Here is a 24,518-nt window from a genome sequence, read left to right on the forward strand (position 1 = left end):
AACAGATTCCCTTAATGACACCCTGTGAGGATCCACAAAGGCGGCATGTGCTGAAACAATACTTGACCATCATCCCAGTAAATCAATGGAACATTATTAAAAGAAAGTAGAATATCATCTGTGGGGCATCATTGCCACCTGTGATACTAAGTTTTATACCAGGGGTCAGCAAACTTTTTCATCAGGGGGCCGGTCCACTGTCCCTCAGACCTTGTGGGGGGCCGGACTATATTTTGAAAAATATAAATATCCTGCAAGCCGGTTCCGCAGCTGCCTCCGGACCTGGAGGAATGCACTCTGCAAGCACTCAGGAGTGCGTCTTGGCACCACCTGCTCACCAGCGTTGTTGACGAGCAGCAGCTGCTCCATCGGCCTCTCCCCGCAGAGCTCCCAGGCGGCATGCACCAAGTACTGTGGCCCGTCTTCCGAGACCAGGTTGGTGGGCAGGCCATGCACGCAGAGCGCCGGGCAGGCGGCTCGCAGCTGAGCCTCCAGGTGCTCCAGCGCGCCACCAGCAGCAGCGGCAGGCCGGGCGCCAGGAGCGGGGCCAGCAGGAGCGCTAAGCTTCAGCTGAAGCCCCGTGACACGCCCATCACGATGCCCATGGCAAAGCCCAGACCCACCACTTGCCCACCTCTCCATCCATGGCCGTGCCGGGTTTACCTCAGCGTGCAGGCGGTGAGGCTTCTGATTGGCTGCAGGAACTTCCTGCAGCCAATCTGAAGCCGCGGCAGTGTCGCCGCCCACCCAGAAGCAGTGCCAGCATTGCGGAAGTCAGTAACCACACAGTGAGGCATCCGCAGTGAGTGGGGCCTGATTGAGCGGGCGGCAGGGTCTGTGGGCCGGATTTATGAGCCGGGGGGGGGGGGCAGTTTGCCGACCCTTGTTTTATACTATTTGCTTATTTAGTTGTCCATTTTCTTTTCTTTTTTGCCTTTTGTGTGACCTCCTCTCTCCCCTGCCCTCTACCCTGCTTCTATGTAGATAAAACAATGCTGAATAATGGCAAAAATCATATAAAACAAAAAATTCCATCTACACACAGTTTTTGCAAAGTATTCTATTTATTTTCTGTATAAAAATGTCAAGCAAACCTGGAGGGAAACATGAAATATTAAACGCTCCACATTTTACAAGTGTCAAATGATTTCAATAATAAGCCAAAAGCACATTGTGCAGGGAAAAATAAGAAATCTGTACGTCCATCTCAAAAATCTTAATGCTTCGAAACCAGAAGCCTTTTCAATATTCTGCATAACATGGTCAAGAATTCAAGGGGGGATCCTCTAAAACACAGGTGGTTAATATTTAACTCTGTACATGAAATGGCATTTCCTGAAGTCTCTTCATCTTCCAAGACTTTGTGCAGAAAAATCCAGCTTGGCCAGAAGCAATCCAGTTCCACACATCCAAGATGACAACTGTGCTGGCTCTCTTCCTCACTGGATCTCCCCCATATACAGCCTTTTGTCACTAGATGCAGAAAGTACTGGTGGGAAGAAATACAAACACATTGGAAGAAAATCTGAAGGATCAGTTTTGACCATCTTATTCCACCCCTCTTGTATTTCCAGTATCGCTTGATAACTAAATTGACTCTCACACGCATGCCTCAACGTGTATGCTCCAACCAGAATGGCCTAAGTTTTCTAAAATGCAGAGTTTGTGTCTTTCATCTCCTACTAAAGTTCAGGCAGCTACATTAATAATTGTAATGTGTTTTCTCTAACAGTAGCAATGCTATGACTTCCTCCGCAAAACAAAATGCTAGAAACTGCCAATACTAGAAAGTAGCCACAAGAGGGTACAGCTTCTCAAGAATCTTTTTCATCAACAGAACAGAGCAGGGATGAGAAGTCTCTGGCCCTCCTTGCGTTGTTGAGCTCAAATTCCCATTGGCTCCAGTCGGCATGGACAACGGTCAAGAATAATTGGAGTTGCAGCCCAACAACATTTGAAGGGCCACACAGCACTATTATGGTTAAATTCTGAGGTCAAGCATGAAAAAGAAAAAGTAGATCTTTTCCAGCTTGATGTTTGCATGCTCCCATCTTAAAATTTATATCACCCCGTAAAGGAGCTGAAAGTTCTCTGGAGAGGACAGATCCAACCCACTTGAATTCAACTAAATTTCCCCCAAGTATGTTATATTTATGTTGTTTGTGTTTTGTAGCATTACTATACCAAGACAACCCAAAAGAACAGGGCAGGGAGGGAAAGAGTCTCTCTGTGCTGGCTAACAGATTCTCTTTATGATCATGAATTCACAGAAGTCATGTTCCTTAATTAAAAGCACCCACTTCCAGGCTTCCTGGCAATTCAAACAGAACTTACTAATTGGCTCCTCTGGATGAAAAGCCACTTCATTTATTGAACCAGCATGGCCTGGCAGCTTGTAGAGAATTCTTCTGGAGGTCGTATCCCACACATAAACAAACCTGTAATGAGAAAAAAACATGAGTAAGAGCCTCCCAATGGAATGAACTAAAAATAAAAGAGCAATTCTGTTTCACCAAGTTACTCAATATTTCAGAATCTCTTATAGCTATGAGTTGCTGTGTCTCTAGTAGAGACTACCCAGGAAGCCCTTTTGCTGTACCTGGATCTGATATCAACCTGTCATATTACTGTAGAAAGAAAACCTGTTGTCTGCATGACCTTAGTGTGACACCACCTGCTGCTGGTTTTAAGTTAGTAAAAGAAAACCTAGCTAATTGATAGATATCTTGAATTTGGAGATGTGATGCACTGAGTCTGAATGTAGCATTGCACGTTCAGGTGAACAGATGTATTCACTTAATGATCTACAGATTGGAAGACTGTTATTCATTTTGTGACTCATGAAGCAAAACTACTGCATAATTTGAAAAACCAGCTTGCTTGCTTTAGTGATATCATGGGATATACGGTATATTTCTGTAAAAAACTAATATTGCATCACTGTCTGACTCAGTACTGTGGATAAAGTAACACTGCTTATTTCTAATATCTGAAGTCTATCTGTAGACAGTAAGCCTGTAACTTATTTTTAACTGGTGTGCATTCAGCTTCATTATTTGTCTTTAGTACTTAATCTTCCACCAAAACTATGTGCTGCTGCATTTGACAGCCTTGAATCTTAAGACTATAGGCAAACACGTCTTTTCATTTGCAACGTAAAGTTGCAATTTACAGCTCAGAAACGTTCACTAAAATGCAATGTCAAATCTTTCAGAACTTCATTTCTGATCTGCTGCTTTAGCAAGCAATGCCCTGTGACTTACAGAAGCATTGCTAGACACAAGATGTTTTTCTGAGCATATGAAAAATTCCAGTACTTTGCTTATAATGCTTTATGAACATCTGCTCCTCAGATCTTTGCACAGTAAATATGATGCATTATATTTTCTATTACATTCTGGCAAAGGACACAAAACGCTCATGATGTGGAATATTTTTGTTTCCCATCCAAGTATGCTGGAAGATATGGTTTGAGTGCACTCAAATGAGAATAGGTCTTCTCCAAAAGGGGCCAGCAATTTCAAACAGAATATAGGTACTTTGGAAGACAATAGTGGTCTTTTTAAGTGACAAGAAGTGAGGAATACTACTCTGTGAGTGACAAATGGACCAAACTTAAATGGCTCACTAAGGCAATGGCTGAGCAGTCCTGGGTAAGGACTTTGGCTACAATCCTATGCTCAGTTAGTTAGAAGCAAGTTACCCAGAGGGGGTTACTTCCAAGTAGCCATGCACTGGCTGCTATTTGACCTAGAAATATAGATGTCACAAGACTTGTTTGTTTTTGCTGCAGCAGATGAACACAGCTACTCCTTCAGAAACCTTATGTTGATATGCATGGGAGGCTCAAGACGCAAGATTTAACAAGCTGACTCTTCAGGGCTAATCCCAACACCCTGCACTCAGATTCCTTCTGTGACTTCAGCCAGTTAAGCTCTCAAAGCTATTGGGTATTAAAAACTGGTTAAATAGCTACTGCCTCAAAAATGTTTCACTGCCTTTCAGTTCTTTCATCATTTGAACCTTTGCAGTATGGGGACTGGAGATGAGAGACTTACACTGCAGAAAGCCTGATAACCGAAACTTTCTAAAATGCAGCACCCCCAACTTTAAGAAATTGCCATTCTGAACTGAATTATAACCTTTGTTATGGTCTGATTCATCAAACCCATGAAGTATTTTCCAATGTGCCTGCACTGTTCCCTCTCATCTTGCTTTGGTTATGTCAACTTTGATGCACAAGGCAACAGAACACAGAAGTATTTAATGCGCTTGCTTAGTGCCATCAGTGAGGCTTCAAAGAAAAGTCCAGCTTTTAAGCATATCACAAAACAGGAAAAGAAATTTTGTAACACCCCATGAGACAGGAACTAATGCTCAAAATTCAAGGATTTTACTACAAATTCCATTATGATATGTGCTGAATATCAGTGATGCTGAAAGACCAGTTTTTCAGTAGTTATTACTTTCACCAGAAAACAAGACAGGAGTCCTGTCCTGTTTGTAGCTGGAATTCATATCCTTTACTAAGTCGTAAGGGTACCCTCAGCAACATATTGTAAGCAACACAAAAGAGCAGCATACCCCTCCTACCATGATTACTACCTTCCGGATACACCCCCCTTCTTTCCCCTTTACAAGATCACCAGATACATAAGACACTGCTCATCACCAATCCATCAACATGGACTGAAATAAGTTAACCAGGAGTTAATGTACTATATTTAGAAAGCTGTCTCACTTGCTCTGGCACCAACATTTGCACAGGAGGTGGGGAAGGAAAGCATGATCGCAAAGCAACTGGCTGGACCGAGCAGGCCAAGGTGTCCTTGAGTTAGGAAATGTCAATATTTACATCAAAAGAACATACACCACATATATTTCAAGGACTGCAGAGAGCACTGCTTGAACTGGGATGCTGCTCTATTACGGGACTAGAGTGTTAAAGCCAAGTACTTTTCACCCCTTTCATGCCCCCCCAATTCATTATGACTAATAGAAGAGATTCTGCTATTAAGCTTCCTTTCCTAGAGATGAACAAGCCTCAGAAGAACAGTTTGGTTAGATATCTAGTTTACTTAGCCAATTAAAACTTATGTGTTGAGTAGGTCTCTAGAACTGTGTTTTCAAACTGATGAAGCAGAGAAGTTCCCTTCAAACATGCACACACTCCCAGTCAAATATCCACTAATTATTCTACATGGAACACACTGAGTGCAACCAGATACCTTCTAGGGTTTAGAATGTTGCTTTACGTGACTTTATGTTCTTCTCACAACCTAGACCACAGTGTCATAGAGTTGGAAGGGACCACGAGGGTGAGCTAGTTCAACCCCCTGCAATGTAGGAATCTTTTGCCCAACAAGGGGCTTGAGCACACAACTCTGTGATTAAGAATCTCATGTTCTACTGACTGAGCTATCCCAGGCTAAAAGAACAGATTCCATTCCTTTCTAGTAGTAACGTGCTACTGCAACACACCTATAAGGCGATACCAGTCTGTTCCTGAGCACAATAGAGAGTGTGAGTGTTAAAGTCCCATGCAGCTTGGTACCTAGAGCACTCGTTTTCAGATGAAAATAGAGGGCTTTACCTGTCTGCAGATCCAGCAGCTATTTTACTTCCATCTGGTGACCAGGAGCATCGCAGGAGATTCTAAAGTACAAGAAAACTTAGTAGCACAATTCCAGGCATACCTTCATTTCCCTGATTCTTTTTGAAATAAAATCTCGCCAAGGCTTTAAGACATTAACACCACTGCAGTAATAATGGCTTGCCTTTGGAAGCTTAGTCTGCAGATATACATTGTACTTTATTGCTAGAAATACATTGTATCTTGTTATCTTATGTGAAATAGATTGTGAATGTCAAGATACTAAAATTTATAGGCCATTAGAGCTGCACTTGGGGGTTAAAAAAACCTTGTTGCAGTGGCTTTAATTGGAATTTCTTCTCACACATTAATCTTGAGCACAGACCTTGTTAAGAGGTTTGTGGCAATCTGAAATTTTAAAAGCCATTTACTTATGAATTAATTCTTAGCTGCCATCCATAAACAAGGAGCATTTCAGCCAGCACAGAACTCACCTTCTCAAAATTATGTACATTTCCTTGGAGGATCTTTACACATCTCTCTTTAGGGGCAAAGGGCCGAACATCCCAGATACGAACTAGAACAGAGCCCATACAAGCAGTTAAGAACCATAGTAACAAGTTGAGTATTATCCCACAATATTGCAGATTTGATGGTAAGTAAGCTGATAGGTTTAAAGACCTAAGAACTGATCTGCTCGATCTGACCAGAGAGCAATCTAGTTCAGTATTTTGTTTCCCACACTGGCTAAAGAGATGCCTCTGGGAAGGGGAAAAACAGGGAACAACAGGCACACAGCAGCTTGATGTTTTTGAACATGCAGGGTCCATATAGTCATTGGTAGTATTTACCCACCCCAAAATTTATTTTCTATTTAAATTCTATTTAAAGCCATCTAAAGTCAGTGGCGGTTACCACATCCCAGGGCAGTGAATTCCATACTTTACTTATGCATCATGTGAATAAATATTTCTTTTGTCCAGAATTTACTGGCCATCACTTCCATTGGTGAAGCCCAAGTTCTAGCATGATGAGATCAAGAGAAGCTGCTCTCATTATACACTCCCATCTAAAAACTACAAAGGCTCAAAAATTCCAGCCATTTTTCACAGGGAAGGTGCCCCAACCACTCAATCACTTTGGGTTACTCCCCACCCCCAACTTTCCCAGACCTGTAACAACCTTTTTGAGATGGTAACAACCACAACTGCAGACAGAATTCAGGTATAGCTAGAGCATGGTTTCAGCCACTGACAAGCAGCCTCTAGATGGTGACATGACTACAACTTCACACACACAAAATTCCCTTCGGCATCCTCAGCACATTAAAATCAAATAATTCAGAACAGATATTGTTAGTGTGACAGTGAAGCCTTCAATGTTGATTGACTGAACTGGTGTAGTGGCAGGGAACATTCAGTTGCACAGGGAACAGAGGGAACATTTTTGCAGTCTAGCTTATAGTGAGGGAAGGGGTGAAACTTCAATTTGGCCGAGACTGTCGTTTCACAGAGTCGGGCTGAGGTTGTTGTCCCAGGGTGTAGGGAAACTAAGGGCCAGCCAAGCCAGAGACAAGGAATCTGAAGGATGGAGCAAGAAAGGAGGACTTGAAGGAATGGCAGGTGGATTGAGGAAAAAAGCAGTAGAGATGGATCATCAAAGAATTTGTTAATCAGAGAAAACTGTGGTGCTTAATGGAGGCGTGTGGAACCTCCAGGGGTTTAAACTCTCACAAATTCTGACCACTGACCATGCTGACAGCATCTGGAGGGCTGCAGGTTCTCCAATCCCAAGTTAAGATCAGGAAAACAGTATGCTATGATGAATGCGGGAGGGAGACAAAAGTCCTACAGAAGCTTGTCCAGAGATGACAGTTAAAGGAAGTCAGTGTCAAGCCTGTATTTTGCCAAGAGAATCTGCAAACTGTGGCTTCTTCTATCATTGTAGCAGTGTGCCCTGGCAGCCCTAATAGAACAAAAAGCAGGCTTCTGGCAAAAATAAATCGCATCACACTTCACTTACAGTTTTGGCAACTACTCAAAGTCTTGGTGCATTTTAGGAGACATTTCCAAGTTCTGACATACTGGCTGCAAACTAGCAAAGACTAGGAGTAGTATGTTTGGTTAAATGTTCCTTAATGCTATTTTCCAACAGAAACAGTTACCTGTATTGTCCATGGCATTGGAAAGCAAGTAAGAGCCTTCTGAACTCAGACTGAGACCTGTGACAGAATCAGCATGTCCCCTCATTGTGTAAGTTAGCTTGTTCTGACGAAGGTCCCATACCTTTAAGGATATATAAGCAGATATATGGTGTGTCACATACACACACACAGAGAGAGGGGGGTCTTTAAAGCAGTTTGCTCTATACAGTATAGGGCTGTTGAAGCTTTCAAGTGAAGTTGAGAAATGAGGAGCAGAGCCCAAACAAATGCATGGAGATTTATTTATTTGTGATATACTGGTAGTCTCTTAGACTTCCAGTGTCCTAGCAAGACAAATAACCTATGCCAGCTCTTGAAAGACGGGAATCCCAACATCTGTTGACCAATTGCCCTTTTAAAGTGAAGGGACAGCCCAAAACAAATAATTCATTGGCTTCCTGTTTCTGATACAAGGCCTTTCAGGTCTCACTGTGTGCCATCTTCCTCGCACAGGGAGAGCTGGCACTGCCTACTTGTCTTCACCGCAGAACCTTATTCCCATCACCCCCAGAAAACTAGAAGCTACCACTGTCATTCTGTTTCTTCCTTGCTCCTTCTGGAGGTGGCTAAGTGTTCTAAGGAGAGAGGAAAAGGGTCTGGGGCAATGCAAAACTTAAAACCTGTTTGAAACTAGTTTATTTTTCAAGTGCAGATATGCCCTTTGTCCAAGTTACAAATATGGAATCTAAGGAAGGTTCAGTTCAACAAACAGCTTACCTTGATATCATTGTCTATGCCTCCAGATATTATCTGATCACTAGTATCATTGAAGGTCACTGCTAACACCTGATAGGTATTTTGAAATGTTTGAACAGCAGCTTTTTTTCTGATGTCCCATAACTGGAAGCGAAAGCAAACAAAATAGACATTCATAACCCACCCTTCACCACAGGGTCCAGAAATAGCTCAATACAACTAAGCCATGAAAGGTCTCGTAATTCTGAAGGCCTGTGCACAAAAGGTGCACCCTGATTCAACATTAAAAAGTACTTACTGACAAAGGCAGCTGTCCCTGGGAGGGGATGGCATTCAACAAACTGGGAATCAACACAGAAAAGGCTCTCTCACACACTGCTGCCCCATGAACATGGTATCAGAACTGCGAGCAGGGCCTCCTCTGCAGATCTTTAAAAAATGTCTACATGGGAGGAGGTGGTCCTTCATATATTTGGGAGCCAAGTCTTTCAGGGCTTTGTAAATGGCAGAACCTAGAATTGGGCTCAGAAGCACAATGACAACTGTACAGCTATTTAAGAACTTGTGTCCTGTCAATCATGTCCACCAGCACCTTGGTCTGTCTGCCAGTTGGAGCTTCTGAACAGTTTCCAAGAGAAGACCCACATAAAGCACATTGTAATAGTCCAGACTTGAGGTTTCCAAAGCATAAAAAGTTAAAGGGACCCCTGACCATTAGGTCCAGTCGTGACTGACTCTGGGGTTGTGGCGCTCATCTCGCGTTATTGGCCGAGGGAGCCAGCGTACAGCTTCCAGGTCATGCTGTTTACCTTCCCGCTGTAGCGGTACCTCTTTATCTACTTGCACTTTCACGTGCTTTCGAACTGGGACCGAGCAACGGGAGCTCACCCCATCACAGGGATTCGAACTGCAGACCTTCTGATCAGCAACCCCTAGGCTCTGTGGTTTAACCCACAGCGCCACCCGCATAGATTGGTGCAATTAAGTTATCATGCTCACATTAAGAAGGAATATCTTCAGAATGAAAAGTCTACAAGTGTAGGTTTGCACAGAAGCTGGAACCAGGTTCACATTTGACATGTTTATATTGGTATCCAAAAAGAATGTACCTCTTTAACAGAACTTTTTACTCACCAAGCAGCACCTAAAAAGACAACTGCTTATTGATCGCATAAACCCACACTCAGTATTGACTATTTACATTGCAAGATGACAATTATCCATACTAACCTTTACTGTCCCATCATCACTGCCTGTACAGACCAGCTGAGGTCCACGTCTTGCTGGGTAACAGGAGTTCACAAATGATGTGTGACCTTTGAGTCTTTTCACCCTCTCTCCTGTCTCACTATCCCACACTGCTACAGTTTTATCGGTGGAGGCAGAGAATAGCATGCTAGGAGAAAATGCAATGCTGATGAAGTGCTGAAAAGCGGCATTTCACATGTATTAAAAGGTATTCAACATTTAAAGAAAAATGGCCCTTAGGTAGAAGACAGTTAGAAGTGACCGCAAAAAGCAAAAGACACCTACTACTAGCTGTCAAGCATTTTGCCCAGAATGCCAGTCTTCTGATGGAGGGGGAAAGGGAAGGCAAACATACTCTTTTGGCTTCCGAAATGTTTGGCTTCCAAGATGCTTGAAAACCGAGGTTCCACTATATACAACTACCACAGAATCTTTATTTAATTGAAACATTTTTACTGTTGCTGTTTACCTAAAAATGCTCTCAGAGCTGCTTACAAAAACAAATCAGTAACTGTAAAAATAGGTGGTGTGTAAGTTACAAAATATTGTACAAATCCCTAGGTGTAAGTGAATTGCCATTGTGAATAACCTTGTTCTGCCAGGCAGCCATGCACCACTCCAGTCTCTAAAGGCTTTTAGTGGCATGTTGCTCCAGGATCTGTTTGGCAGAAATCAGGAAAAGCAGCAGGGAATTATAGATGTACTAACCTGCCATCAGTGTTATAATGTAGTTCCATAACTGCTCCACTATGTCCTTTCAGAGTGGCATAATTATCACAGTCCCCATACACGTTCCATAACACTAGAATCAATGCAAGATCAAGATTAAATACTGAAGTCGTGTTGGCATTTCCAGTGATAAATCCTCTTAATGAATCAGATGCACTTTTCAGATCTAATGCTTTTTAAGCAGCATTCAAAGCCTTCAAGTAGGTATACCTTCCAGAAACAGATGGTGGGTAGTGGTTGTTTTTAAGAAAAGAGTATCAAGTTTACCTGGGGAAAACTCTTCTATACCTAACAAAGGCAGCGAGAGAAAACATTCACAATCGCTTCAAAGAAACTGTATTGCAGTATGTAAGCACACCAAAATGTCTGTGGTTCATCATGAATGCAAGATCAGATTCTTTTCAATTTAAAATGTTGATCTTCACACTATGTGTGCACTTTTGAGTTCACAAGTAAACCTTACTAGATACCAGCATGCTAGTACAATGTGGCCTATGTGTTTTAAAGAAGGCTACCATCCTACTGAGTGACAGATGAAAAGAACAGATGCTCTCATATGGCTTAATGTTGCATCCTATGTGAACATCATGGTTTGTTTCACTTCCCAGGATTCCTGGTTCAAATTAACTAAGGTAGGGATTGTGATTGTTGCTCCCACTAGGAAAAACAAACCAGGGGCTGATTGAGCAACCAGGGCAAACCATTGTTTATCATAACATGCAAACTAGGTCAGGTATTCTTAATATTAATTTAAACTAGGGTTGCAACCTGTAACTGATTATGGACCTTTCATTAAAGCATCTATAATTAATTACTTTTCCTTATAAAACTACAGATGGCTTTTCTAGCGGATAATATCTCTTGAGATTCCCATTGTGGCGACTTCTACTCAGCCAGAGTCATCAACCTTTATGGCCTGTGGGCACCCAAGAAACTGTCATTGGCACCATGCACAGCAGACAACCATACACACACGTGTGTCATCACTCTCCCCCCACCCCCACAGCCACCAATTAGCCTTTAAAATGCCCTAATTAGTGAAGGGTGTGTAGACTTCCTGGCGAATCCAGCTGGGGAGGCAAGAGTTAACCTTCCATCCCCAGCTGCAATCTCCAGGAAGATTCCCCACCACTATTATTAATTAAATTTGTATACTCCCCTTCATTCATAGATCTCAAGACGGTTCACAACATAAAAACATAAGATAAAAACACAAAATACATAATAGAAACAAAACAAAACAATAACTCCCACCTCCCTCCATGCTTGGGGGTCACATAACTAGCTAGCATGCTGGAGTCTTATTCGTTATCAGAATTAACCAGACAAATTGCTCCACCAACTAAGAACGGCCATACACCACCACTATCATGGAGCCAACTGAAAGCTTTTTCTAAAGCCTATTTATCAAGGAGCAATTTGGAGGGTGTCACAGCTGGGGGAGAAGGATTGACCCTGACCTTCCCCTGACCCCAAATATCACTTCTCGCCAGTTGCAATTAGGCAGGGGTAAGACTACTGGCCACCTCATGAGAAGAGAAGAATCCTTGGAAAAGACCCTGATGTTGGGAAAGACTGAGGGCACTAGGAGAAGGGGACGACAGAGGACGAAATGGTTGGACAGTGTTCTCGAAGCTACGAACATGAGTTTGACCAAACTGCGGGAGGCAGTGCAAGACAGGAGTGCCTGGCGTGCTATGGTCCATGGGGTCACGAAGAGTCGGACACGACTAAACAACAACAAGACTATTGGCTACAATAGAAGGGTTCCTTCAAGGCAAATACGAGAGGGAAGTGTGGGACTCCACTGCACTCACAAGCACCATGCTGGTGACCCATCACACACACCATTAAAACTTTGGTATTAGTCATACATAAGTTTACTTTTAGGTAATTAAATCAGCATACTTTGCTTGATTTACTGTTATGTGTGCTGGATTAATTTAATATGTTGTGTGCTTTTTTATCTATTTAAAAAGCAACTAACTCAATTAATTTTAAGCAAACAATTGTATTTGAAGTTCGTAACATAGACTTACATATCAACCTGTCGAATCCAGCTGATGCTAAGGTGGCTCCATTAGGATGAAACTTACAACAGTAAACTTCTCCTTCATGCCCTGAAAGCAACATTATAGGTGCCTGGAGAGAGGAACATCTTGGGGGACCCTGAAATATGAAAAAAATGCAGAATACCCAACAAGCTATAGGAGAGTCTGCATCTGAATTCAGAAAAGAAGACAATTACTCTTAAACCAGTGATGAGGAACCTGTAGCACCCAATATGTTGGACCCCAACAGCCTCAGCAAACATGGCCAATGATCAAGGATGATAAGAATTGTAGTCCAACAGGCTCTTCATCCCTGATCTAATGTCTTGTGGCAAAAGTAAGCACTTCCACCAGCCCGAAAACATGACAATTTAGCCATGAAGATTAATTCTAAAAGCTGTAACACAAACCACTTACAGCTTCAACATGTGCATTAAAATACCCTAACCTTGTTCCATTCAGATGTTTTAGACTATAGCACTCTTCAGTGCTAACCACTGAGCATGTTAGTTGGGGCTGATGGGAATTGTAGTGTAACATCTGGAGGGGCTTGCAACTGGCAATTGGCTACCACTGAGAAAATAACTTATAAATTATGAAAAGAACAGAAAAACTGAACAAATTTTATGTAACATGGTGGTAATTTATTCAATATATAAATAAAACTGTCCTTAAAGATAAAGTCATCTTTGAAGACATGGCTATCCTGAACAGTATGGCTTGCACTATATTCTTCTCTGGAATGACTCTGATGGATAAAACAAATTTTGTGTTGGGACATTATAGGCTGGCCATTTGGATATCTTGCACAGTATTTAATAATAATAATTTATAATAATGTACAACCCGACACCTGTTATGGTGGTGGGGATGTTATATATTTGTTAGAATGTCCAAAACACCAATAAAAATATTTAATAAAAAAATACTAGGAGTGTGTTGGGGAAGGCTGGTCTAACTGATCACCCAGGTGAAATAAAAAAATCAGTAACTAATGCAAACTAATTATAGTCACTGGGTGCTCAATGGTCATTCTTGCAGCCATGTGTGCTATTAAAATACTGAACTAGAGGAACCCGTGGTCAGACTCTGACTCGGCATAAGGCAGTTTTCTATGTCTTACTCTAAACACTAAGCACAGCTACAGAACCACAACGATGGCAATGAAAAGCTATATTCACCACTCATTCAAAACTATGTAGGTATGTGTAACAGAATGGACCTTTCCCTTTAACAGCTACCTCCACTGCTTTTCTCTTCTTTTCAGAATGCTAGCCCCTCAAGACTCTCCCCCATTAGTTCACTCTTTCTCTATACTGTACAGCAGGGGTGGCCAACTCCCAAGAGACTGTGATCTACTCACAGAGTTAAAAACTAGCGGTGATCTACCCCTTTTTGGGGTGTTCAGGTCAAAATTGTTGAGCTTTTTTCAGGAAGGAGGAAGGCCCATTTTTTAGGGGTTCATGTCAAAGTTGTCAAAGGTTTTTTTTGTCAAAGGCTTTTTTTAGGGGGAAGAAAGCCCCGTTTCTTTGGGGTGCAGGGCAAAAATGTTGAACTTTTATTAAGGGAGCCAAAGTTGTTGAGCTTCTTTGGGGGGAGCCAGTAATCTACCAGTGATCTACCACAGACGTCCAGTGATCTACCGGTAGATCACGATCTACCTGTTGGACGTGCCTGCTGTACAGTATATGAAAAACAGTGTTTCTGAGACTAGTGCGGTGCAGCAGTTGGTATGCTGGACTGTAACAGCCTTTTCATTGTTGGGACTATAACACTGCCAGACGTTGTTGGACCACAGCTACCATTATTCCGGGACCACTTGTCCCTCTAGCCAGGGATTATGGGAGTTGTAGTCCAACCACACCTGGCGACCCGAGGTTAAGCAATCTATTCTGGACTAATACCATGTGCACCTGGACTACTTCTGGGTGGCGTAGTGGTTGAGTGCTGAAAGAAAAAACGCTATATAAACGCAATAAATAAACAAACGGGCAGGGAATCGCGAGGCCGTCCAGAGGTCGCACCGCATCTCCCGTCATCCCTAACGGTGGGCTACGCTGGGGCAAGGGCTGCTGGGAGTTGTAGTCCCACTGCATTTAAGCAGCCTCGGGTCCCCCGCCGCCGAGTCTAAAGCCTCAGTCGCTATAATGGCGAGGTAATAATGCATATTAAAAGAGAAGGGGACTCACCGCCTGCAACAAGGCGCCCGGGGGCGGCTGCCCAGCGCCAGGCCCCGACCCCAAGATAAGCTCGTGGCGGGGCTTCTTAGCCCCGGACGCCGCCGCTACCAGAGCCATATCCGGCCCGGGCGCTTTCCGTTTCTGCGGGTCGATCATCGTGCCCCCCGACTTCGTCGAAAATGGTCTCGATTCCCCTCAAGGCCTCAAAGGCGCGTCAAACTGAGGGGAAACCGACGCCTCCCCGTTCCGATTGGTGGCTCCGTACAAAAAGCCCCGCCCCCACCGCGATGTCTCATTCGCGGACGCTATCCGTCCTTCTCGCGGCTGCTCTCGCGCTGCTTCAGCACGGAGCCCCACCCTGATTGGTGGAGCCGGCGCAGACGTTAGACCTCGCGTTTATGCCGCTCGCCGATTGGTGGAAGGTCGGCGCTGGAGGGAGAGGCGGAGTGGGACGGGTAAAGGAGACGGCGGTTGCTGTGGGGATTTTCGTTCTCTCCCGAAAGTGGTAAGTCGGTGGGAGAGGGAGGAAGGGCTGTGGTGATGGAAGGGGGGGTACCTGGCCTTCACCCCACGTATGCCTACTCGGAAGTAGGCCCCACTGTATTCAATGGGCATTGCCCGCAGGTAACTGGAGGAGGAGGCCTTCCAAAATAAAACAATTCCGATCATTTTTTTTCTTGGTGGAGTCGAGATTCCTGCTTGGATCCGGCGAGTTATTTACATGGCCTCTGGGATCCCAAAATCATTGGGGAGAAAGTGATAGTTCACAGTCTCCACCCATATAAGACCATTCAGCAATAATCAGTTGGGGCAATCTCTCCTAATAAAGATTTATTATAATGACACCACGCAGGTTTCTCTCCCATTACAGAACAGCAACAAAAATTATTATTATTATTTAACTGACAAGTACTTGTAAAAATTCAGCATTTGAATTCTAGGGGTGGTGAAGATGCATTTCAAACCACACAAAGAATGTAACAAAGGACTGCAGTGTGTAACAGTAATACTAATAATTTTATTATCTATACCCCTCCCATCTGGCTGGGTTTACCCAGTCACTCTGGCTTACAGCATGTCTAAAAACATAATAAAAGCATCAAGCATTAAAAACCTCCTGATACAGGGCTGCCTTCAGATGTCTTCTAAAAGTTGCATAATTCTTTTATCTCCTTGACAGCTGAAGAGAGGGCGTTCCACAGAGAGGGTGTCACTACTGAGAAGTCTCCCTCTGCCTGGTTCCCTGTAACTTTGCTTTTCGCAGTGAGGGAACCAGCAGAAGACCCTTGGAGGAGGACCCCAGGGCTGAGTGATGGGGGTGGAGATGCTCCTTCTGGGCTGAGGCCGTTTAGGCTTAGAGGTCAGCACCAACACTTTGAATTATGCTTGGAAGTGTACCGTGTAAAATGAACAGGGTCTCCACATGGTTAAATTTGGGATTTTGTGAATTATTGAGCATTTTAGGTACAGTGGCACCTTGGTTTACGAACTTAATCCTTCCAGAAGTCCATTCTTAAACCAAAGCGTTCTTAAACCAAGGCATGCTTTCCCATAGCAGCGGAGGACTTAATTTACAAATGGAACACACTTAACAGGAGGCGGAACATGTTCTGCTTCCAAGGCAAGTTCACAAACCAAAACACCTTCTTCCGGGTTTGTAGCGTTCTTAATCCAAGTTGTTCATAAACTAAGCTGTTCTTAAACCAAGGTACCACTGTACTATGGTGCTGCTAATAATGACTGAAGGAGAAGCACTTTAAAACATCTGGGTACTGCCTAAATAATTTGGAAATTAGTATATGAATGAGTGTCTTTGATTGCATTTCAGCAAAAGAGATTTATATTTCCAAGGGATAACGAAAAATCTGGCCAGGAGATTTGTGGGAACTTCTCATAATTTAAGGCAATGGAAGTAATTCCAGAACTCTATGATATTTTCCAAGGAGAGGTATGTGCTAAAACCGTTACTTTTCAGAATGTAATGAGCTTTGAAATATTTGTATCTGCATTAGATGGAACTATTTAAATTGTCTTTTGGACACAGCCCATATTTAAAATATATTCAGAACAAATTCTTGAAAAAAGTAAGACTATCAAATGACCCATGTTTAGCATTTTTTTGTGTATATTAAAGGATTAGATGTGCAAGATGGTCAAAAAGTTATCATTCATCTATCAACCGTAGCCCTAATGACTATCATAAACAGGGTAAAAGCAGAAGACCCTCAAATAGCAAGACTGGCTAATTAAACATTGCCCAAATAGTTAAATTAACTAATATCTTTAAAGTAAGGCAGATGGGACAACAGGATAGTAATGTTATGGAAAAGTTGAGCCTTTATATAGCTTACTAGAATGAAAAAGCAAATGAAATAATGAAGCATCATGTGCTTTTGAGCGAAATATAATACCATAATGAAAAGCTATATGTTCCAGGCAGAAAAAATAAATGCTATTTAATATAGGCAAATATTACAGTCGTACCTCGGGTTACAAACACCTCGGTTTGCGAACAGTTCGGGTTACGAACTGCACAACCCCGGAAGTGTTTTCGCCGCGTGCGCAGAAGCGGTGCGCGCGGTCTGCACATGCGCAAAGCGCGAAAATCGCACTTTGCGAATGCACAAAATGGCGCTTTGTGCAGCGTTCGGGTTACAAACTTTTCGGGTTGCGAACTGCGATCCGGAACGGATCGCGTTCGTAACCCGAGGTATTACTGTATTGAAATTGATTGTTAAATATTGAGATGTTATATAACCATACACATGATGAAATTGACTTTGAATAATGAAAGTAAGGATAGTAAAAATGATAGTAGTTAAATGCATGCAAGTACAGTATAAGAGGAGAAGGTACTCTCATCATGAACTTATTCAAATAAGTGACCTTATATATCAGATTTTGCAACTTTCCTTTTCCCTTTTCTACATGAATTTATATGTTTTACATATGTGCTTATATCAGTTTTGGAAAGCTTTCCGCTTTATAATTTGGCAACTGGCAAAAAAGTGAAAGTAGTAAAAAAGTTGCAAGCCTGAACAAGGAACTTATGTCTGAGTAAATAGGAATGAATAGTCTTAATATTCCTATTAACAGCACAGTCATGTTATCTTTTTACTCCTGAAAAAATCCATAGACTCGGATAGGATATATCTGAAATAGGGAATTGCTGCTTTTGCAGCCTTGTAAATGAGCCCATAGGTTTATACCCTGTAAAATGTTTTGGTACCCTGCTGGGGTCTGACAGAAGAGGAATGGAGAGCTCAGTGCTTCCTGCAGCAGCTTGCTGAATTTCTATGGTCATGGAGATGGGGCCTTCCATTCTCCAAAAGCCTGCTTAGTTACTGTTCTGATCTCAGAGGTGAAACAGAGTGCTCTTTTCCTCCTCTGCTAGTCTGCACACAGAATTCCATGTAGTTGCCTGCATGCAATCTCATTGTCGCACATTACTGCCAGCCTGGTGCTTAAATACAAGGGTTGGATTTTGGCAGGCTTCATTGAGACCAGGTATTAAGGTTTCAAATGTCTCAGTGGCTATTTTTGGTTTAATACCTTATAATTTATAACCCATAGTACAAACCTGGGTATCTCTGCTTGGAAGTAAGCAGTTAGACTTGTATTAAGATAAGAATGCATCAGACTGCAGTCTAAATAGTAGACTGCTTTTGAAATGTACAACGTGGATTGAGATGGGGAGGGGGCATACCTGCACATAGACACCCCAAGTTCAGTTCCTGCCATGTCTAGGTAAAGAGGTCAGATAGCCATTGATGAGGAAAAACCTTTTCCTGAAACTCTAGTCAGCCAGTGCTACAGTAGTCAATACTGGATTAGATGAAAAGTTACTATAGGGAAGTAGAATGCTAACCCTTTTTGACCAATGATTACATTATTTTCTTTGCAGGTTGCTTCTGTGACAGAATATGGAGCATTCATTAAAATTCCAGGAACAAGGAAACAAGGTTTGGATCTCTATCAGTTGTATTAAATGGTGTTTTGGTTTTTATAGTAAAAGTTTAGAAATCAAAATACAGTGATAGATACTTTATTGTCATTGTACTTTGAATAGTACAATGAAATTGAATGCCCTCCCCTAAAAACAAAACAAAAACACAATTACAGTCATACACATACATACACCCCCCCCCCAATTCTGTTACACTGTCTTTGTTTAAAGTTGTGGCTTCCAAAGTTTTTACAGTGTTGGAGGAGAAAGTCGCTTATGTTTCCTTTTCCTTTTGTGTTGCATATTAGCTCTGCTTCCCTTCTGAGGCAGGTTGCTTTGTATATCTTGAAGGGCTCGGTCAACTCATTAGGATTCTTAAGACATTTCTGTTCATTTCATCTGTCAAAGAACAGTACTTAAAAAACTTTTTTTCTCCGTCATACTTCTTCTTAGGCCTTGTACACAAAAGTCACATGTCAAACTGCAGGGTGGACCAGCCCTCAGAGTTGGTGGATGTGGGAGAAAAAGTGTGGGTGAAACTTATAGGAAAAGAGGTAAACATTACTGTTCTGTTTCTGAGGTGATTGTAAAATAGGATTTTGCACTTCTACAAATTACATGAGTGTTTTTGTTAAGAAAGAAGTACACACTCATAAACTTTTTATTTTGAAGAAAGTACCCCACAGTCCTGTCAATGGCTGGTGTTGCGTTTATGTTAACTTTGAATTAATGTTAAGAGGCCCGGTGGGAAAACAGGAGATGCAGTACTAGCTGTGATGACTCTTTGGTCAGGGTGTTTTCTCTTCTGTGTAGAAATGTTCCTCATCACAAACCCCCTGTTGATTTGTTCTTGAGGTCTGACCAAAAAAAATTCAAAAGAATATTTCCTTGTCTTTCAGAAGACAGATGAGAAGTTAAAATTGTCTCTTTTGATGAAGGTTGTTAATCAAGGAACTGGAAAGGACCTGGACCCCAACAATGTGGCCCTTGAGTAAGCAAAATATGGAGCACTTATGCGGGGGGTATGGTCTTCATTGCATTGCCCTTTATTCTTCCTTTTTTATTCTTTCATTTCCCCCTTTATCCTCAGGATGTGTGGCCCTCCAGATGTTGGACTATAACTCCCATCCACCTTAACAGCATGACCAGTGGTCAGGGATGGTGGAAGTTATATTGCAACAACATCAAGAAGCCATGGTTTCCCCATCCTTGCTGTATCCCGATGGGCAGTGGTGGTGCTAGGGCCAAATTTCTGGGTGCATATCTGTGACACTGCAGCCCAGGTGGCTCCAAATGGCCTCAGAGACCAAGTAGCAGCCAGCAGGACAGGATGTGGCGATTGCACTGTGACAGCAGCCAACATTCCAGCAAGTTGGAATCCTTTTTATTCATTTTCCCCAGGGCAAGAGTGACAGTGAGGAGAGCCATTCAGATTCTGCCTTGGGGTTGTTGGACCAATGAAGACACAGGGGCAGCCGCAGAACTTTCATTGGTTCGCTACCGCAAGATGTCTGATTAGCTTACCTTGCTTTCACTCTCGTCCTAGGAAAAATTATTTTAAATTAAAATGGTGTATAGTTCGCTGGAGCAGAACCTCTGTTGCCACCGCAGAACGGGCAAATTTAGCAGGGGATCAAATACTTTCCCCCTCACTGTATTCCCAAATGCTTCAAAATAGACCACATGAGAAGCAAAAGGCAGGGAGGAAGAATGTGCCTTGCACAGGGTGCTATTGTTGCATGAATCCTGCTTGTTCCAATTGGATGGGGAGACACATTGATTGGTGTTCCCCCAAAGCTGCAAGCCATGTTTACAAATGACTGACTTAATTTCTGACATAAAGCTCCTTAGAATTTTGCTATTGGCTTCAGCTGAACTGGAATTGCACCTCAAAACGAATGGTTTTGTCTGTGACTAAAATCTTTTATGTCTGCACACAGTCAAGATGCACGGAAGAAAGGCTCATTCAAAGACTACACCAGCCAGAAGATCACTCTAGAAGCAGTCTTAAACACAGTTTGCAAAAAGTGTGGCTGTCCAGGTATGTTGAGCTCAAATTCCTATTTATTTATTTATTTATTTGGTTGTTTGTTTATTTATTTTAAACATTTGTGTCATGCTGCCATAACCCTGTAGCTCTTGTTTGGTGGCCATGGTCCAGCTACTGCATCACAGGGCTGTTGGGAGGGTAGAAAGGGGTGGGGTGCACTTTTTTGCCAAAGGTTGGGATAATTGTTTAATAATAATAATGGAGCAAGGGCAGCGAAGTTTTGAAATATTGTTCACATCATCTTCAAACTTAATTGTGAAGCTGTGAATGTTAGAAATATTTAGGGGGTGTTTTTACAGCACAAGTGAGAATTGGACCACTTCTTTCTAACTGAGTCTTGGGGTAGTCAAGTCTGATCATCCATCAAACTTGGCAGCAGCATCCATATTTGTATAAATTATACTTGCAAATATACCTTATGTATGCTAAAGGGCTGGGGTGTTTTGTTTGGAGGAGAGTTGTTGCCATTGGTTCTTTGTATACTTTAGGTTTGTTGTGATTTATGTGGAAATTGTTCAGTTAGGTTTTGTATTTTTAATATTTATTGTTTGTGACTATTTTTGTTAATTGTTTTTATGGTGGTTTTTATGTTGTAAGCTGCCTTGAGGATGATTTGAACAGTGGAAAGGTGGCATACAAATAAAATTATGTATGTATGTATGTATGTATGTATGTATGTATGTATGTATAAAAGTAATAAAATCCCCTGTCACAAATGCCAGCATGAGTGGATGTGGAAATCAGCAATTCCAAGGCATGCTGTAGGTAGAACTGTTACCTACTGCTCCAGTATAGACAACATAAGCTTGCTGTTTCAGGAGCTACTGGCCATAATGGCAAGGCGCCCTGTAGCTAGAAAAGATGAATACTGCTGTGTTACTTTAAGGTACTAGAAAACACGTTGGGGCGGAGAGGTGGTAACCAATAAAGTTTGTTTTAGTTTTTTTTTAAAAAAAAAACAACCTTAACTTTATGTTGAAGGTCATTTTGCAAAAGATTGCTTCCTGCAGCCAGGAGGGACCAAGTACACTCTGATTCCAGAGGAAGAAGAAGTCCCTCCAGAAGAAGAAAAGAAGGCACATAAATCTGAAGATTTTGTGAAGAAGAGAAAAAAGGTAAAAGATTGGCTGACAGGATTGAGTACAGGTAACAGTTCTGTTGCCACATTCATGGAGAACAAGCTCAGCAAGCTGCCAGTTGCAATGATGTCAGCAATCTTGTACATGACTACTCAAAAGTAAGTCCCTTTGAATCCCAGTGTCTATAGTGAGTGGGCCTTTGCACTTTAAAAAAACTCTTTCCCCTCCAAATGGCTATCTAAACATACTTAAAGAGTAAAAGATATTTGGTGTTCTGTGCTTAGAATGTTTTATTTTCTTATTCAGGGGCAAAACTAGGCATTATGTGACCCAGGTCAAAGACCCAGTTTGGCTGGCACACACACACACACACACACACGGGGGAGGGGGGCTGGGAGCCTCAATGACACTCCTCTGAATGAATCAACCGGGCAAAAACCTGACTAGCTCCCCCATAGTTACAGCACTGTCGTACCTTCACTTTTTTCTTGATTTTATTCTTATAGTTTCTGTATTCTTATCCTGCCTTGGATATTTTATAAAAAGGTGGAATATAAATCTTGGTAATAAATAAGTGCTGCCCCCTTTTCATCTCAGCACTTTGTATTTTGACAACTGATACTGCTTTGCCATCTTAAGAAGGGTTAGGACAGGCATCCCCAAACTTCGGCCCTCCAGATGTTTTGGACTACAATCCCCATCATCCCTGACCACTGGTCCTGTTAGCTAGGGATCATGGGAGTTGTAGGCCAAAACATCTGGAGGGCTGCAGTTTTGGGATACCTGGGTTAGGAGCTCTGTATCTGACTTCTATTTAGGTTTCTATTCAGTTTTTTCAAATATTGTTGCTGCAAAATGCAGCAGTGAGGAGAGGGCCAGTTTGCAGATAACATTAAGCCAAATAATAGTTTGGCGCGTATTAGCAATCGTGCAGGTTTAGCTACTCAGCATCAGTACTGGGTGAAAAGTGCAACGACTCCAATCTACCCTTAAGGAACCTGCCCGTTTGCTAGCTAGTGCTAAGCCATAGTTCTTCTTAGTATATTACATGTGAACCGGCTTTTAGGGAATCATTTCCTAATACTCTCCAACAGAAAAGCTTACACACACTAATGTATTCTCTCTAACAGGAAAAAAAGAGAAAAAAGAAACACAAGAGCAAAACTCCTTCCGAACTGGGGGATTCTGACAGTGGTGAGTCAGATGCTGATGATGTTCAGCCATCAAGGAAGAAATCAAAACGGACTGAAAAAGCTAGTGCATCCCAGAAGCGAAAAAAGAAGAAGCATCATAAGAAGAAGCACAAGGACTGAGAAGCGGATCCAAGGCCCATAGGCTGTGCTGACACAGTGTGCACCCTCTGGGCTCCTGTAATCTGCTGGAGAAAAGAATAGTTGAGCTAGTGCAACTTGCATTATAACAAAAGGGTATTCCTTCTTTGAAAAGCAACGTTGTTTTCCTACAAATTTTTCCCACAAGAACCGCCACTTTTCTCTACATGGAAGAAGCCAGCTGCAGTTGGGTGTTCCTTGCCACAGATGTTGCCCTCATTCATGTGAAATGCTTCTCCTTCTGTAGCTCCTTTTTCTTCTGGGCCTTGTGCCAGGCAGTTCCTTTGGAACAACCCTGAGCCATCTCCATGAAGCATGCATGGCACAGGCAATCAATGCAGCTTCCTTAGCCAGGGTGGCAGCTGTGTGTTGATTCAGCATCTCTCCAGTCATTCTCTGCACGCCAGCAGAAAGAGCAGTGGACACATCATCTTGGCTGGTCCATTTGTTCTGCACTGATCACACCACTGCATTTTTGCCCCATTCATACTGCAGTACTGGAGGAAGAAAAAATTCATTAACTGAGTAGCCCTAGGGGTTGCAAAAGCACAAATCAAAATGTGAAGACGAGCTTTTTGGTTATATTGCCAGCCATTTAAACTCTGAAATAAAGCCTTTTTCCTCCTCCCAAGGTGTAATCCCTTTCTGTTACATTTTGGCCAATGGAACAGCTGGGTGATAGAAAGGAAGAAGTCTTTCTGTTGGATACAAAATAGTCTTTAGGGCGTGGCTATTTTCCCAGGCTTGCTTCCTTTGTCTATTAAACGGCAATCTGAGGTCAGCTTGTTTGTTTGTTTGTTTATTACACTTGCATTCTGTGCTTCTGTCATAATGCAGCTGAAGGTAACATGGTCTCCCTTTGAGACAGTGACCTAGCAGAGCTTAGTTTCATTGGGGTTACTGTATTAAAAGTTTTTGTGGTGTTTATTTTAGACTACCACCCAGTCATCAGTTCTTTCAGAGAGAGTGCAAGATCACTTCTACATTCTGTGTAAGAGCTTCCATCAAAACCATGACAAGGGAAATTGCTTTTGCATGCTTGGGGTGTTAGTATGAACTAACTAGGAAGTCTGCCAAAATCCTCTGCTATGAGGCTGCTTCAGTTGGTTTGCTAACCGCACGATGTCAGACAAGTAGAATGAGAGCTCTTATTCCAGGGATGATTCACTGCTTGTGGACATCATACACCTGACTGGCTTTCCTAATGACAATAAATCAGGCATTGTACTGGCCTGGTTTGCACATTACGTTAATCCGTGGTTAAAGGGAAATGTAATTAAATGTGGACAAGCAGTCTCTTGGACAAGCAGTCTCTGGGTCGATGCTGCTGAAATCATAGGTGCTTTGCTCCTCTCCTGCTTGGAAGGAAGCCAGTTAGGCTTGACATGACCTGGTTTGAACCTGTGGTCTGT

General features: G+C 42.4%; 2 protein-coding genes across 9 annotated transcripts; one reads left to right on the forward strand and one right to left on the reverse strand.

The window, feature by feature from the left end:
• Positions 1-1,045: 1,045 nt before the first annotated feature.
• SNRNP40 (small nuclear ribonucleoprotein U5 subunit 40) lies at positions 1,046-14,915 on the reverse strand. Its single transcript, XM_060275726.2, has 10 exons — positions 14,710-14,915; positions 12,509-12,638; positions 10,449-10,542; positions 9,723-9,888; positions 8,514-8,636; positions 7,758-7,878; positions 6,088-6,170; positions 5,594-5,655; positions 2,335-2,438; positions 1,046-1,489 (listed from the first exon to the last, which is right to left on the reverse strand). The coding sequence occupies exons 1-10, from the start codon at positions 14,854-14,856 to the stop codon at positions 1,440-1,442; spliced, it is 1,080 nt and encodes a 359-aa protein (XP_060131709.1). The 5' UTR covers positions 14,857-14,915; the 3' UTR covers positions 1,046-1,439.
• Positions 14,916-15,110: 195 nt separating this feature from the next.
• ZCCHC17 (zinc finger CCHC-type containing 17) lies at positions 15,111-23,887 on the forward strand. Of its 8 annotated transcripts, none has more exons than XM_060275723.2 (9): positions 15,111-15,205; positions 15,881-16,060; positions 16,529-16,648; positions 18,605-18,662; positions 19,100-19,200; positions 19,546-19,637; positions 20,587-20,687; positions 21,678-21,933; positions 22,906-23,887. In XM_060275723.2, exons 3-9 carry the CDS (start codon positions 16,607-16,609, stop codon positions 23,108-23,110), a joined length of 855 nt encoding a protein of 284 aa, XP_060131706.2. In that variant the 5' UTR covers positions 15,111-15,205; positions 15,881-16,060; positions 16,529-16,606; the 3' UTR covers positions 23,111-23,887. The 8 variants fall into 8 exon arrangements, with proteins under 8 accessions (XP_060131706.2, XP_060131707.2, XP_088528612.1 ...); XM_060275724.2 differs by having other exon boundaries at positions 21,678-21,811; XM_088672486.1 differs by lacking the exon at positions 19,100-19,200.
• The last annotated feature ends 631 nt before the right edge of the window (positions 23,888-24,518 follow it).

Source organism: Zootoca vivipara, chromosome 6 (assembly GCF_965207765.1).
Source record: "Zootoca vivipara chromosome 6, rZooViv2.hap1.1, whole genome shotgun sequence".
Lineage (NCBI taxonomy): Eukaryota > Metazoa > Chordata > Lepidosauria > Squamata > Lacertidae > Zootoca > Zootoca vivipara.